Here is an 18092-nt window from a genome sequence, read left to right as displayed (position 1 = left end):
TGTAGAGCTGTCATTTATTTCTGTTCTGCTCATGGTTTCGGAATAGCAAAAGTTACTGCAGCTAAATAAAGCTGGATGATTAATAATGGCCTGTGATTTATTTTTTTTTAGCACCATGAAAAGATGAGAAGGAAATTTAATTCACAATCACACATTTGTCCCGCATGGCTGCAAGCAACAGAAAAACAATCCTACTTGCAATTTTACACATAGTCTTACCTGAAGTCAGTGAGACTTACTTCTGAGCTGGTAAGCATAGGTTATTGTAAAAGTAGCCAACAAAAAAGTCTGTTTCTTCAGGACATTCTGTCACTAACCTCAAGGTGGTCATCCTTGAGAAAAGGAATTGTAAAGAACCTGTTCCCATTTCCTTCTTGATCACACAATACTGTCTTCATCTCATCCCTTGCCATGAATGAAACGGCCTTAAGTCATCACTTAAGTGTACTGTTATAAAAGTATTATTTCCCCCTTAAACTGGAGAAATTGCCCATTTTTTTCAAAGTGTGTAAAATCTGCAACATTTTGTCACTCTTTATCTCAGAGGTGAGGCCAGGTTACCTATTCTGGGTGTGACTAGAGATGCATTTGGGGCCCTAGCTGGGCCCTAGCTGGATTATGTTCAAGTGACCTCAGGAAATCCCCCCTTTTGAGAAGGTCCCAGGAAAAAGTCTTCATCCTACTTTGCTAAAACAATGTATAAAGTACTATCTCACTTCTTGGTAATTTCTCTTCATTAGATCACAGCTTATTCAGCTTAAAGAAATAATAGCAGTGAATATTATGAACCAAAAAATACTTATTTGTGCTGATTCTAATGGTCAATACAGGATTTATAATTGATAATTAGAGCAAAGTTGCCCTAAGGGTTATTTAAAATAACCCTGTGACATGCACAGCAGCGTTCTATGGATTGAATCACTTCAAACTCAGAAATGTGGGAGATGTACATTGCATGCTTCCTTTTGGGAAAGACTTCCTGCATGTGGAAAATTTGCAGGTCAGGGACAAAAATGCCTTACTATTGTGGGATATTTTACTTCTATCCAAATATGTTCTACTTATGGTTTGGCTAGTTAATATAACATTTTTCATGTTCACTTCTGCTTTTAATATGGCAGTTGAGATAATTAGAATTACAGTATATATAATTGAAAGATTTAGGCATGAATATACTTAATTGTGTAAAGGCTGCAATTTTACATGTATACTGATTTGGTAATATAACCCAATGGGTCTTATTTTTAAGCCAATGTGCATAGATTGGACTGCCTATCATCCACTTTAATGAACATTACAGAACAACCCTTCACAAGTTTAATAGGAAGGATCCCTCATTACCCCTCATTTATAAATGGTTTTCTCTGATGGAGAAAACTATCTTACTTATTACCAGCATTTGAATGACACTTAAGTGACTATAGGCTGCTTACAATATATGGTCTAAAAACAATCCTGTAAGAATATTTCATTAAAAAACAAAATAACAAAACTGTCTGATTAAAAACATCCAGGCTGAATGTAAATTGGAAGAGAACTGTCTTCACCAGTTTTCAAAAGGGTGCCTGTCTGATCAAGAGTTTTGGGGATCACAAAGGCTCACATGTTTTTGCTATCTTGGGTTGCCTGAACACAGGATTGCTCTAATAAGGATGTAAGGAGTTTCACAAGCACTTCCCATTTTGAACTCTCGCATCCATTAAATATTCATGTATTTTCTCTGGATCCTGGGACAGCAGTTAAAAGTACAGAGATTATATAATCTTATTTGTGTCTATTCTTAAATCCCATTTAATGCAATGGGGCCTAATTCCAAGTTTCATAGGCATAAGATGGATACCTGAATGTGCAGCTGACCATCAAAGTGCCTACACTAAACACTCTTCATAGGACTTATTGTGTAGTTGTAAGCCAGATGTGATTTGCTTGGTTTTGGTTTATATAGACCCAGCTATTCTGGTTCACGAAGCATGGTCTATGGCTTAGCATTCCCTGCGAACCCGGCCATTAGTTTATTCATGCTGAAACAAACTGTGGTTTGGATGTATGAACCCCAGAGTAAACCTACAACGAAACGCTGTGCTCCCCGTTCAGAAACAAGCCGCTTTCCTCCTGCCAGCTTCGGGGGCGGGGAAAGTCGGTTTTCCCTTTAAGAGGCTGGCCGCGCTTAGACGCCCGTCTTCATGAATGGAGCTTCCCCTCCTCCCTGCGTGGGCGAGCTCATTCTGCTCGCCGCTGGGGGTCCCTTTCCTCATTGATGGCAAAATGGTTTCTTCTCGACGGCGCAGTGTTGTTTTTCCTTGAACTCCGCGGGCCGCGTAAGGGCTGCGCGCAGGGGACACGGCTGGCGTGCCTCGGCTCCGCTTCAGCGCCATCGAAGCAACACCTCTTCGCGGCGCTTCTCCTCCTTTTCTGGGGCGGGCGGGAGCGGAGAGCGCGCGGGGGCCGCTGTGCAGTTTGCAGCAATGGCAGAGCTGGAGGAGGGGGAGGGGTGCGGCTCGGGCCAGAGAGGGCTTTCCTCGCCTCGGCTTCGGCGGATGGTCGCCGTTCCTCGCTAGCTGGGCAGACGGCCTCGCCGCCGCCTGTCTTGGACCAAGCAGCGTTTCCCGCAGAGCGGCACCGCCATGTCGACCAAAGCAGAGCAATGTAAGTAGCAACAGGAGCGAGACGGGTCCCGTCTCTTCGCGGGGAACAACAGACGCAGAACGCCGCCGCGGCCGGTGCTGGAGCTGTGGGAGGGCGGGCGGGAGAGGATCTGCGGGCGCTTCCAGTGCAGGGAGGGAGGCCGGGAACCCAGCAAGGTGCGGGCGCTGTCTGTGGTGCTGGAGACGGCTAGGTGTCGACGACCGGCCCTGCTTGCCAGCGGCGGGATGGAAGAGGGGCGGAGCAAAATCCAAGGCGTCCGAGAGCACTGCAGTTTTCGAGGGCCGGAATTGGGGGAATTTCCTCTCAGATAATATTCTGGGGCCCCGTTTGTGAACGTGTGTATATGTGTGTGTGTTGCTCGTGTCTGTCATGAGATCTTTAAAGGTAGCATTTTAAGAAGAGAAAACCACGTACTGTATAAAATGGCTAGAGAAACCCAGCCAAATGCAGGCCTCAGACTTGATTTTATTATGGGTTAGTCATTTTCTTTAGAGAAGGGCCTAGCTTAATCTGTTTACTTCAGTTAAATGGTCAGTATATGAATATGTTTTCATGTTGTATTAGCTTACTCAACCGTGTCAAGATAAAATGCAGGCGCTTTCAGGCACAGTTCTATTGTTACTTCCTCCCACACCTACTCCTGCCTTTCTTGCTGTTTTACCCAAATAACATTGTCTTTCTCCGTGGCTTTATGAGTTACCAGTGAGATAATGTTTACACATGCAGATAAATTGATATATGATTAGAAAAGGAAGTGAGAGATCCATATGTGCCAGATCCATATGTGCAAGCCAATTGTTTCTAAGGCATCTTATCAAGTCACCATGATGCATGGTCAACTGACTATTTCTGTGGTTCGATTAACCAATACTGAATGAAATAGTTTAATAGGATCACAGAAATATCAAACTGTATGGGACCTGTGGCTAGCTACCCTATGCTCTGAGATCTTAAATAGTATCAAGAAGAAGTTCCTGCTGAAATTTCCTGCAAAGCCCCTCAAGGAAAATTATTTCATTTTGGGTGATTGGCTTAAATACCTTTCTGATATGGTAAACCAAACTCTCTTACAAGTTGTGGTTTGACAGGGTGCATATTATTTTCTCCCCTTGTAAACAAAACTTTGCAGCTGCTGCTAGTAGACAGCCAACACACTGATCATAGAGCTGTAGAAACATAAATATGTGAAGGAGTACACAGCTGCTATTTTCAAATCAAACGGAGAATGTTCCTCAACAGGTATCTTTCTGGAGTTTTCTTAGAAGCCATCTGGGAAGAGAAGCATTGTATCAGTCCATTGATCAGAGAATTATTTTTACAGGTTGTCTAGCAAATATCAGGGAAGTTGTTCTGTCTTTCCATATGAGGAATAGGTAGTCTCCTGCACTGGGATTCTGAGAACATGTTTTGGATGCTCCCTCAAAATGGCTGCCATAGGGGTTTCTTTTTACAAAAAAAAAAAAAAAACTTTGTACAAAATAAAATGCTGTGGTGCCGATCATAAATACTCATTTTCCAGAAGGCAAACCAATGTAGTTGTTCCCTTCTACCCCCTCTAGCTCTTCCTCTGCTTATCATTTTTCTTGGCAATGAACACACTTCCAGTGAAAACACTGAATTGCAGACATTCTCCAAATTTATTTTCTAATTTTGCCTACAAGGTCTGTGTGGGCATTATTGGAAATAAAGATAATGGAGATTAGATCCTTGGATCCATTTTTCATGTTTATTAAAAACAGTTCTCCCACAAACTCTCAGCTAAGCATAACATCAAGATAAATATGAGCTAATACTTTGTCAACAACGAGAAATGTTTAGAAGATTTCTCTGCAATATTTTTAGGGGAGATATTAGTTCATGTACAGTTTAAGTCATTAAGTCTTAAGAGAAAGCATCTCTTTTCTAAGTTCAAATCAACATTTATAGTTGTGGTGTGTCTGGGAACTATAGTTCTGTAAGTGAAGTGTGGGGATCTCCAGTAACCCAAACTATAATTCCGATGAGTATTTGGAGAAAAAACATGGTAGTTAAGCAGAGAATATGTTCCATGGAACATGGTGTTAAAAACTCATTAAAAGATGATCAAGAGCTCTTCAAAACTATCACACTAGAATTATTTTAATGCTTCAATTTATACATATGTACTTATATGAGTAAGTCTCATTACTCTGGTCTTAGTCCTGAACAGGCATATATAAGATGGCATTGTAAACCATGTATTTTTCCTTTCATTTTCGTCATTCTGAGTGTATGTAATACAGGCATATAATAACTCATATCAGCATTATCACTTTTAATCAAACCTTTCAACCTTGAATAAGTTTGCAGTGTTAGATGCTGATAAAGGGGGTAAGTGCATGTGTATTTCACTGAAATCAATAGTGTATGATTAATTTAATTCACACTAGGTTCAGTAAGAAACTTATAATGTAACTCAATGTATGGAAGCATTCTTTTTATTTCAGTATACCTAATTCTAATAAAATGTTTATAGGAGTGTGGCCTTAAATATGGCAAACTTTATCCAAATTCACATATGCACACCACACCCCCATTAATTAATTCCTGTGCTCACAGCTATGTTGCTATCATTCATCCCCACATCATCCATTCTCTCTCTTTCACATGTACATTTTTGTCATACAGCACCCACAAAAGAATAGAACTGGACAAATAAGCTATTTATGGTGTATTCTCCCCCCCGCCCGAGTTCTAAATGAAAATTTCCCCTACTGGGGAAATTATTGTTCATTGACACCTAATGGGCCACAGAAGAGGCTATACTTCAGTGTGCCAATGCATATTTTAAGATCTCTTGTCAAACTTTTTCACTCCCTTTATTCATGACATTCATTGCCATAAATTATAATCAAGGCTATTAGATTGGATGGCTTTTACATGGAAACAAGTTCATCACTGATCTGCCCAGAAGTGATTGCAAGATGGACAGCAATATAAAATTTGCATAATTAATAAATAAATAAATATGTTGAGGCTCTAGGCTCCTGCTGGGGAACAAGCAAAAACAGAAGATGACTATGACCTTAATTCCTGTTTGTAATCGGAGTTACATTTTTTCTTATAAGAACTTAGCCCCTGAATCCCAATATTCTTTTGATGATGGGCACATTTGTAATTTTTAAAGCATATTATGGGCTTTTTTACAAAAGTGTAGATGGGTGCAGCTAATCTTAAAATACCAATTTACAGAAGAGATATTAGCAGGGTTCCCCCCAACTTCCTTCTAGCCTCCCAGCATATTTTACTTTCTCAATTTACCATTCTCTTTTTGTTCTGAGTAGGTGAACACTCTTCTAATCTGTACATTGGGAATAAGCACCTATTTCCTTTCTCCCAGGCATGCATGTCTATTTTTTTAAAGAAGGTTTGAACTTCCTCCAGGGGCTTAGGGGATATTACTAGTGATGTGATGATATCATTGGAATGCACATGGTTAAATGTTGAGGCCTTTTAAATACATAAAAACACACAAAATGTGTGCATTAAACCTTAGAACATCTAAGAGTACTGTGCCATTGAAAATTGCAATTTTACCTTTAACTTTGACAACACAATTCTGGGAGGCTCTGAGGGCTACAAAAATGGGACATTATATGTGAACTGCAGACCACTGAGTTCTCATTCCTGCCATAGAAGATGGATTGCATACCAAATGGCTGAGTTCACAATCAAAATTAAAAAAAAAATCATGTTATGGCTTAAAGTATGGTGTGACCATAGCAGAGAATTCTTCTACTGGATTAAGGCCACCCAACATTTATCACATATTTGAATGCACGGCAGAGCATATCTACCATATTTGTCTTGTCTGAGCAAAGTCATGGAAATTTTTGGTAAGTTTGTCCTTGACTCTTGGGGTGTTAGATCAGTTCTGTTTGTCTGTTCAGCCAATCGAACAATAATGCATCCTTAGGTGATACCTAAATGTGGTGATACCCAAACATGGGAATGTAGAAGAGAAGAACAAATACCTTCTTTGTTTCCCATATGCCTCATCTCTTGCTTTCACATGCATTTTATCTCCTCTTAGTTGATTTGTGCAATGAGTACTGAGAATACATAGTTTTTTTCTTACTTCATCTGGAATATTTTCTGTACCATTTCATATTAGATTATCTTAATAATATAATAAAACAATTCAGACTTGAATTTTGTGGCTGTGATTCATAGTAATGCTGCTTGCCTGCATGCTGATTAGATGATTGCAATTACAATGGAGAAGGTCCAAGAATCAGAAAATGTTATATCAATAGTACACAATTGCTAACAATGGTTCCTTTAATTTGCTCTCTGTATTTCCAGTGATTAGGGACAGTCCAATAAATGGGAGAGGAAGAAACTGATCAAGGGATCACAGCATTAGGGGATATTAAGGACATAATTTTTTCCATGATTCATTGTCCAGTGTCTGGCAATGGCAGCACTGAGTATTCTAGGAGGATACTACAGCTCTGAGCCATAGTAACCAGAACTGAAGCTGCTAAATGTATTCAATAGAATCTCCTAAAAACTGAAGCCACTAGAAGTTAGGTTGCAAGATGCCGAATTAGACAGTATGCTTATTATTGACTGGGTTTGTACATCATGCTAAGCAATAATGCAATTTGCTTGTTTGCAGCTTAGTGTGTTGTGTAAATCCAGATTTTTTGTACTCCAGTAGTAATAATCCTAGTGGAAAACCAGTCTGAGTTACTATACAAGAAGAGTTTTAAGCAGGGATTAAAGACTTCATGTTCATTATGCCAGACCTGCTCTTTCTTGACAATCAGTTGGATTACAAGGTATATGTAGTGCATCTCCTCTTCAGTTGGCCCCTTGGTTCTGAGTCAACTTGTAACTAGGCAAGTTCTCCTTCATTAGCTCTATGGCTATGTTCACTGGACATATTCAGCTAGAAACCTAAATTAGTGAGCATTGGGTTGTGGGCAGAATATAGAAAACTATATTATTTTCTAAGAGGAAGAACTGAGCTAAGCAATTTTTCCCCATTTTCTTCTTTTATGCAATACAACAAAATCCAGTTGCTTCCAAGATCCGATACTTGCAAGAATACCATAATCGTGTCCTTCACAACATTTATCCTGTCCCTTCTGGAACTGACATTGCAAATACTCTGAAATACTTTTCTCAGACATTACTAAGGTAAGTTTTAAATTATGATCTCAAAGAAAAATATAAGTACTGTATGTATACAAATAGCCTATTGACAAAAGGTGTGATGTTCTGCAGAAGGGTCAGAGCTCAATGGAATTAAGTAACTATGACAGAAGCTGGCTAGACTGGGCCTTTAAATGCAGCAGAATGATGTGGAAAGAGGTGGTTGAATTCTTTTTACTTTTCCTACTACTACAAAGAAGCCCTAAAATGAAAACAAGCAGAGAAAAACCCTATAGGCCAGGTCAGGCCTTTTCTTGCTGTACTATTTTCAGGATGTTATTAATGTACTGGAGTATTTAAACTGTGATCACCTATATTAGCCTTCCCCAAACTGGTCCCTTCTGGTTGTGCTGGACTACAAAACTCAGAAAGACTCAGTCAGTGTGGCTATATGCTGCTTGGAAATTCTGGGGAAATATAGTGCAGTCCATCTGAAAGGCACCAAATTAGAAAGGATAACCTTCATGAAGATGGAAGTAGTTTGTTCTATTCTGTATGCTTTAGTTTTTTAATTAAATTATTCTGCTGCATTCTGTAGACTGGGCCATGGTTTGCCCAGCTGAACTGCATGCTACTCAACAGCCAATTCTAAACTCACAAATAAAATCCCAGGTTGATTCTGCTCATACTCAGCTTTAGAAAAGTTCACAGGTTTAGCTGAAGCAATCTAATTGCCCAGATTTCTGTAAACTAGAGAATTTACAGTAATTGCATTACTGCCCTGTAAGGCTGAGCAAGGAAGTTATAATTAGGAAAGTCCTCAATGTTTGATTAGTCTTCACTCTGAAAAGGTCATGAAAAGCAGCAATCTTAATAAGATTGATTTTGGAGCAGCTGCAATGATTCTAGATACTTTTAGTAATGAAATTAAAATTTGGATCCTGTCTGTTTGTCCTGCATTCAGGATTTGGTTTAATCCCATCTGCAGTCAATAAAATTAGTAAGAAGCTTGTTTGCTGCATAGCCATAAGATAGCAATTTTTATATATCTGGTTCTCTAGCACAGATAATCCTGGTGATCAAATTGTCTTCTCTTCTCCCTAATAATGTTATCTTTGAAGGTGTCAGATTTTTTTCTGCATATTTTTACTCTGAGCTTTTAACAGTAACTTGATCTATTGAAGTTATAGGCAATCACATTTATCTGTGAAAAGGTTTGCCTGCTGATTGCTGCAGATCACACTGCTGTTAAAAGTAGAGGAATATGTTAGACTTTTTTCAAGTCAACTAGTAACCCAATGTCCCATCCCTCTCCACTTCCTCACTACTCATTATGCATTTATGGCACAATCAAGGGGAATTCTGCTATTCTAAGTAGTGCAATGTAGAAGATGCATGTATGATATAGTAATCAATGATTTTCCAGAGCTTGATTAATTATTTTCACAAGCATATTTTACTCAAAGATGGGATATATACTTGAGCTGAAGGTTAGGTGTAGAAATTTCTGATATAACCCTAAACTGTTTTTTGAGTCAAGCTTGACTCTTTGTGATTTTTTTGCCCACATACAGGTAGGTTTTTTGGAAGAGGTTTGCCACTGACCTCTTCCAATTTCCTGATATTGTGTTAGGTAAAAATTTACTTGGGAAATTAGAAATAATATGGAATAATAGAACTGCATGGGTGATTACTCAGTGAGTTCACTGAACCTCTGGGAAAGGATATCTTGCCCCAAATCTGTTGCCAAGATTCTGTTAAAAATTCCATGGAAGGAAGATCCATGCTCCTCTGAATGATCATATTACCAACCACTCACAGTGTCCCTTAATGTTTGATCAGAAGCTCTAAAAAACTTACGGCAATTCATTTTCTGATCTCAGAGATATTTTTTTCCTTTAATCCGCAATTTTCCTTCAGGAACAGATATACTATCAGCTAGAAGTAGAGCTAGTGTGGTGTGGTGTACTAAGATGAGAGGGCTCTAGATCCAAATCCCTATGCTTTTTGAGTAATACGGGTTATCAGCATCTCTCATCCCTACCTACTTCAAAGGATAGTTATGGCGGAGCAATGTTTTGGATTTGATTCCCAAAATGTGCATGCAAACTTAGCACTTAAAAGTTCTAAAAGCAAACATATCCTTTCCTGGGATTGCATGGCTGTACAGCATAATCCTGGGAAAAGGGGGTGCACAAGTTTTGAGGCTAAAGGTGGGGTGGGAAGAACCATTATGCCACCTAGAACTTCAAGAGAAGGAGTGGAATACAATGTAATAAGTAAGATTAGTTTTGTTAAGGAGTAAGTAGTGAACACTGTACCAACATAGCCACTGTCTTATATGATATACATGGTTCTTTCTTATGTGGCCAATGTTAATGTGAGAAGTAATAGGACAGATGAGAAGAACAAACATTTCAGCTCTTAGCAATTTCAACCTCTGTTCTTCAGAACTTCCAGCCATGTAGGAAGACATTTTCCTGTAAAGAATTCGGTGCCACCAGCATAATATGAAAAGAGGATATTTGTTGAAGTAGATTCTGCTTTATTATCCTAATATGTCTTAGCTTCCCATGTGCTCAAATGAGTTTAAACCAAAATCCTGTTGCTCAGTATGACTTTATAACAGTTGTTGTCAATTTAGTAACCTTCAGATGAGGTTGGCTTACAGCCACCTTGAAGTCTCATAAACAGGCTAATAAAAATCTTAGGTCTGAAGAAGTAAGAAGCTGATGCAAATGTAAAGTTACATTTCATGTTTCGGAGAGTATGAAAGCAGCTCCAGATCTCTCCTGTACTGTTCCTTCACTGGAAACAGGGCATAGTTCCCTCTTTCCTTTCCCTAATGAAGCAGGGATGACTGGCCTCTAAATATTGTGAATCTTCTTTACTCGCGATTGAATCTGGGGGGCATTTGAACTCCTAATATTTACCTGTTCCAACATCATAATAGAGTAGGTGACTTTAGAGAACTCTCTATCCAGCAAAGTAAATTATTGTAAGTTAAATAAAACCTAAACTACAATCCAGAAATTCCTGCCATATATATGTGAGTGTGAGTGAGTGAGTGAGTGAGTGAGTGTGTGTGTATGTATACATATACTATATATGCACACACATACACAATTGGTTTCACTGTGCCCTTATTTGGCTGCTAGCCTCTGCAAGTATGCAGCAGAATCCTATGTGTTGTGGACATGTGTAGAAATTATGGAAGATTACCTTGACAGAGATATGCAGGAACTGTTGCCTAGGCAAAGGCTTCTGCATACAGTATCTCCATCAAGGTCATCTTCCATACTCTCTACGACATGTTCAGAGTAATTAAGTAAGTAAGTAGTTAATTCAGAAGACATAGTCTAGGGGTGAGAAAGCTGTGGTCCTCCATATATTCTTGATCTTTAAGTTCCATCATCCCAGACCAATAGAGTCCAAGAGCTGGAGCCCAGATATATCTGAATTGCTATTGGATCCCCAATCCTAGTCTAGATTCTCTTTGCAGCTAAGACATTGCTACAACAATTATTTCACACATAGTGGCACACTGAAAAATCAAGCTGTTTTGCCAGAGTCTAATTAATTAATTTATAAATGAAGGTTGAATGGAACCAATATATTTTGTTGGCTTTCATTAAGGATGATTTGGGTTGCATTTCAATTTGCACCTCATTTGCCTATCTTTTTAGTCACCCAAGGGATAAAACATTATTCTTTGATTTACAGACATCTTGAGAGGGTGTCAAATTTGGGGAGGGGAATTGGGCTATGCTGGTTTTAGTTGAAAGGATGGGAAAATGAAAAGAAATTGCATTGAATTTTTTGACAAACAAAACATCATATAAAACAATCACCATGCACAGCGCATAATACATTGATTCATTGAGCTCCTCCTTAAGTTTTGGGCCAAAAGCATTTCTCTGCATTAAGCATGAATTTAATTTTCATGCATTGCTCATTTCCAACATGTTTTATCCCAAACTTCAGCAATGACTATAAAAATATAATAAATCACCTCATATAGATAAGAAACTCCTTGATAGTAGATTTATTTTCTGTTACTCAAAAATAAGCCAGGATCCAAATAAACTTCTAAGAGCTTCTGTGTACACGACCAGATTACTCAATTTTTTAAAAACAGCAGTGTGTCAGAAAGAGTTGGTGAATGTAACTTGAACCTCAGGAATAGATTTTGAAATGGTGGCAGTGACTTAGAGCTTTTTACTTTCAGTGTCTTTAGGATGCCCAAATACAAAAGGGAAGATAAAAGAGGCTAGAAGAATTATTGTTACACAGAAGTGAAAGAAACTGTTCTCACTGAAAATTCTCTTATACAGGTGCCATTAAATATACAAAAGCCCTATCCACTTTTTCTGCCTTCTCCATATTCTGATCCTAGTGAACATGCAGACACCTTGGAACTACATCTAGTAGGATCGTATCTGGAAGGGCAGAATTATGTACAGATTCTACACTGACACTTCTCTTGTGGCTGAAATTTTTGAGCCTCTCTTTGAGATTAGAGTATTTGTGGTAGAGGTGTGCAAAGTGTTTAAAAAGATACTTTGCAATGTACATGAGCAGATACAAAGCACCTCTTTTTGAATCATTATAGCAGCTGTGCCTTGCAATGTTCACATGACTGCCTTGGAACCTGCTCCTGGCTGTCTCTGCATGCATGTACACACACAGATCCTTTGCTTTCCTGGCAATTCCAGAGAAATAATATATTTGTATTGTATCTGCAGCATACAGGAATAGTCAGGACCATCTTCTAAAACAACCACATGAGTTTGCAAACAACACAGCTAATTTGATCATTCAAAAAGGAGTACTTTATACATATCCCCATGCATTATGAAGCATTATTTACATAACAGTTGTTCACAGAAATGTGAAACCAAGTATGCGACAAATCCCAACATGCAGTGCAACACTCTTTTGGATAAGGAGATATAAGGTTGTACCATCAGGATTTAGAATACTGGAAGAACAAGGCTAACTGTTGTTTTGGAAATCTTAATGACAGGTGGAAATCAATGATCTAGGTCTGGGATACCTTGATGGGGAGTGACAATTGTTGCCTCATTTATGCAGCTGTCATTTATGTAGAATTGTCTTACATGCAATTGTTAAAGCAGCAGTCCCCAAGTTGACGTTCTCCAGATGTGTTGAGTGTTCCCACCTGGCATAGGAATAGCAGTCCCAACACATTTGGCAATTGTAGGCTGGAGATGTCTGTATTAAAAAATCCTTATTCACAATTAAGTGGTTATTTTTTAGGAAACATGAAACTGAATTTTGCCCTTAAACTTTCTTAATCATGCACCAGTATCTGAAGATGCAAATGACACAGCCAGTGGGATCCAGTAGTCCCACAAGTAGAACTTCAGTTATGGAATGCTTCTGCTGGAGGGAATAGACCAGATTCACCCCCCACCCCCAAATTTCTCATCCCCACAAAAAAGCTGTTCTACCTGTGGAAGTTGGTATGTGGGGAATAGCAGCAGGAGGAAAGGCCACTGAAATATGCCTCTTCCACTTATACCAGCAAACACTCCTTTGGATCTCAGTTCTTCTATGAATGAAAGGAACCTTTCAAATTGTGGAAAGGTAGCTCAGGTTTCAACAGAATGGAAACTAGTCTGTATTGTGAATACTGTACCTTGTAATCAATTTATCCTATGAGATTTAATGGATTATGGTTAACCCTGCATACATTTCCATATGAAGGAAAGTATGGTTCTGAAAAAGAACCTAAGAGGATGAAGAAGCAGGGTTTCTTATGATTTTGGCTGTCCACAAACAGAAAGGCTCCTTCCATCCATAGAAGACATTTGTCCTTATTTCTTATTGGCAAGAGAGTGTCTTTCAAATCCACCAGAAGTGTTGCTATCAACATTAGTGGACTGGCAGATAATAGGGAAGGGTTTGGGGAAGAGGGTTTGGTTTTTTTCTCCTCTTTTTCTTCAAGGATAAGATTGTTCTCTGCTATTAGAGGCCATTTCCTGCTTTCCCGATTCCATAGTTTGCTCCCTTTATCATACAAAATATTGTGTTGATAAAGACATATGTAAAGGGGAACAGGATAGTTTTGTGAAGGATATCAGTGCTTATTGGTCACTGTATTAGCACTGACTTCATATGCCTCTGAATATCTTTTGGTTAGGGAACCTGAATGAAAAGATGATATTGCCCTCTTATTTGGCTCATGGGACTTTTCTTTGGCACCAGATTAGTTGTTGTAGAAACAGAGTGCTGGCCTAGAGAAGCTTTTGGCCTGATCTTTATGTTCTCCTGTTCTTAGATATATGAGGAGAAGAAGAATTGTGGGAAACAAGCCAAAACATAGTTCCTTGGTCTTTTATACTACTGAGCTGTTTCAATGACAAATTCATTACATTTGTAGGAAAGCAGACTGGATGAGGGTGGGTTACTGCATGATGGGATATGTAATCTCTTGGCACATCAGTTCCATATTGAAGAGGACAATCTTGAGCAAAAATTGGCATTGAGTGCACAATACATCTGAAAACCAAAGCTGAATATGATTTAGTTATTGCTGCCAAATAAAGCAAATGCATTGGTGAGGGACAGAATGAAAACTAGTAAGAAAGCAAGTGGAAAAGTACAGCAAAAGTGATCAGTTAAATAAATAAATACCCCCCTCTCCCTCGGGCTTCTGTGTCAGTTGAGGTAGACAGGCTACTGGTCTGATGTAATAGAAGGCAGCATCTTTTGTTCCTACATTTCTGTTTATTACAGTCAGCATTGCTATTATGGTAATTTATTCATTTATTGCATTTAGCTGATTTATTGATTTGATTCTATTAATACTTTCATGACAACTGGATAATTGCTAACTAGAAATCAATTAATGTGAACACTATACAAGGCACAATAAATATTTTAGAATTTAAATGTGTTAGTGCAGTCTACCATATACTCCAGCTATGCAAATGATGGCTTTGGGGACTGGGTCCCTTCTCTCCAGCAGTTCCCCTCAGCTTGGTGCCCTCCAGCTGTGTTGGGACTGTGGGTCCTAGAATTCCCAGCAAGATGACTAACTGAGAATTCTAGGTGTTGTGATGCTACCTAAGCTTAAGACTACCAAACTGGGGAAAGCTGGTTTATACACTGGATGAAAAAAAAAAAAAAGGCACACTTGAAAAATATTTTATGTTTACAAATTTCAGCACTATAATATGCTGTCTGTATCCTAGAGCTGTCTGTAACTTTCCCAGTGGTATCTTAGTAGATATCATTGGGATCTTTTGCTTCCTAATAATCCAATCAGGGAGTCTAATAAAAAAAGGACCTTTAAAAATATTAAGTTCTTACTCAACTTTCTTCTCAATAAAGATCAGTGGAAATTTCTGTTGTATGTAAAAATTAACCATAGTCAGAATGATAAGTGATTTTTCAAATAGTTTCTCTTTCATCACACACAGACTATTGAATATTTAGTTTGGTATAATGTAAATATACTTTTTATAACTCAATTCTCTAATACAAAGCCATTTTGTAATAAAGTAGAAAAGTATTTATGCACATAAGAAAGCTGAGTGTCTTTAGCTTTTCTAATTTCAGTAGGAGCCATGGTGTGCTTAAGATTATAGCCCTAAACTCACTTATTGAGAACAAGTTCCAGTGAGTAGTTAGATTAGCTTCTGATTGTTGTTGTACTCTTAATGCAAGCCACAGGTTATAAAGTGCCATACTTAGCTAGATTATGCCCTTTAGGTTTGTTCACTAAACAGTTATTTTAAAAAATTAGCATAATTTGCTTCCAGGGATATTCAGAAGGCATAGCAGTCTGACTTTGTTGCCTTCATTTTGATTCCCATTAAGCTTTTCCTTTATTCTAAATTATTTCTCCTTTAGTCTGTAAGTAAGTTCAGTAAATAATGTAAGTAGCAATGCAATGTATGATAACACCTCTTCTGCTATGCAGTTATACAATGAGTAATGCTTGCTTAGTCCTTAGAGTTCAAAAGTAACCACATACTAGAAGAGCATTATGTTTCTTCCCTCTCCCCAATTAAAAGCAGACACAAATTACCATTCTCATTAGCTCACAAACATATGCTGCAGCCCATCAACTATATATTATTTTAAAGCTTTCCAAATGTAGTTTAGCTAACATTTTAGAAATATATATTATTTCTAAATCCATGTGCCTGTTGAAATCTCATTATCTCAGATGATACTGAAAGACTGTCATGAAACAGTATCATGTATTACATACAGACATTATTTTAATGCAATAAACATGTGATTTTTAAGGTTCTCTTAACAAACACACATGTTTATTTTTTGCTAAAACATGTTTCTGCAAGTGTCACACCTATCTTTTGCAAGTATTTTATCTTTGGTTTTCCAATCATGATCTTCAAAATGTTATTTCAATATTTATTTGATAAAAGGTCAACAATTCAAATAATTGACATGGTGCTACTGTACTTTTTGTTTTCCATAACAAATTGCATCCAATTCTGTAGAACTGTAAAACATGGGTGTGCCACTGAAACATGCATTTTTATATTTTTGCTCCTTATGAACCAGATAACACATGAGATGCAATGGAAATTTCCCCACATGTAGCAATTTTTCAACTGTATTTCTCCTAAGTATGGAAGTAAATGGTTGCTAGATATTTCAAGATGCATTAGTATTGGTAGAGACTGCATCTCATGTGGGATGTATCTGGAGTTTTATTATTTGTTTTATAGTGTCATTTCAATGTAATGTGCTGTTCTTTGTGTCTTTGTTGTCTCTTTTTTTTCTTTGTCCCCCCAACAGCATTTTGTCCCGCACAGGGAAGAAGGAGAATCAAGATGCCTCCAATTTGACAGTGCCCATGACCATGTGTCTTTTTCCTGTGCCATTCCCACTCACCCCATCTCTAAGACCACAGGTCAGTTCCATCAACCCTACTGTTACTCGCTCCCTCCTTTACAGCGTCCTGCGAGATGCTCCCACTGAACGCGGCCAGCAAAGTCGGGATGCTCAGTTATCTGACTACCCATCATTGGACTATCAAGGACTATACGTGACATTGGTGACTCTGCTGGATCTAGTTCCTTTGCTACAACATGGTCAGCATGGTGAGTGAATTCTTATAGTCAACACGGTACATAAGAATTATATCTACAACAGGCATATATCAGAATATCTCCAATTCAGATGTCTTCAAATGTATTTGGACTACAATGCCCATCTTCCCAGCTAACAGCCTATTAACTATAATATCTATTGTTGTGGAATTTTGTAGTCTAGCAAGTCTGGGAGGCACCAAGGGAAGGGAAGGTTGGCTTATATTAATATGAAAAACATAAGACATCATTTTTAATTGGCACTGATATAAATGTATGTGTGTATGTACACACACACACACACACACTACTATATGTATCAAACGCAGAGATGTTTGTGGAGGTTTCTTTTTTATAAGCTATGTTAAGCTTGTTTTGGGTCTTACATTTCTTATCTTAATATGGTAAGAAATTATGTAACTGATTTTTGGTAATAATAGTTTGAGGAGGCTCAGTAGATTGCCAAAAAAAGAAAAAAAAATGAGCTGGAGGCTGCAGGGTTTCCATATCTGCATCTGGAATAAAAAATAAGCAGACTGAAATGAACACACACATCCATGCGATATTAATCATTGTATATAAAGCAATATTTGTAAACTTTGAAGCATCTAGTGTTCTTCTCCATGTATTTTTGTCATTATTTCTTTTATGTGAAAAGCGTGTGCATCAGCACACGTTTATCCTTCTTCCCAAAATATTTGAATTCTTGTTCAGTGATTCCTAGATATGATCAACCTTAATGACAATATATAAAACATTTTAAATACAGCGAAGTCACTTTTACTAGCTTGTATATATGTAGTTATTGCTACATCAGATCAATGTGTGACAGAAACGTATAAATAGAGTCATTGCTTCCAATGTAAGTTTATATTCTGTCTTCTTTGCTGAGGATACTAATACTATCAAAATCATTGATGAAACCAAGATCATTGTGGTAATTGGCACAAGTGTTGTAACTGAATCAAAAACCTGTAAAATGTGGCTGTGTTGCAGTTAACACTAGATAGTTTCATGCCCTACTGATTTCAGTTGCATTAACTCAGTGATTAAAGTCAATCATCGATATTCCAGGTGTAGAATTGCTACTAGTTTCTGAAGATTTGGGCTTAGCAATGGGCACTTGGATTGTTGCTCAAGAGGACAGAAAGCTGGTTTTCTTTTTTCACTTTTGGGCAAGGCTGCTGCGGCCATCTTTCATTTTCTTAATTTGTACTTGTTCCTTTCCAGGTTAAT

General features: G+C 38.1%; 1 protein-coding gene across 1 annotated transcript in view; it reads left to right on the top strand.

Annotated features, from left to right (window-relative positions):
- The first annotated feature begins 2474 nt into the window (after positions 1-2474).
- The window catches only part of UNC79 (unc-79 subunit of NALCN channel complex), a 130582-nt gene continuing 114964 nt past the window's right edge, over positions 2475-18092 (top strand). The window contains exons 1-3 of the mRNA XM_088145212.1: positions 2475-2646; positions 7689-7809; positions 16564-16868. Of these exons, the coding sequence (XP_088001338.1) occupies positions 2625-2646; positions 7689-7809; positions 16564-16868 (448 nt within the window). The 5' untranslated portion in view covers positions 2475-2624. The remainder of the gene's footprint in view (positions 2647-7688; positions 7810-16563; positions 16869-18092) is intronic.

Source organism: Python bivittatus, unplaced genomic scaffold (genome assembly GCF_059951505.1).
Source record: "Python bivittatus isolate LINGU-HERP-01145 unplaced genomic scaffold, Pbiv_v1 ctg000480_np1212, whole genome shotgun sequence".
NCBI lineage: Eukaryota > Metazoa > Chordata > Lepidosauria > Squamata > Pythonidae > Python > Python bivittatus.
The sequence above is the reverse complement of the archived record's forward strand: the minus strand, read 5'-3'. Positions and strand labels throughout refer to the sequence as shown.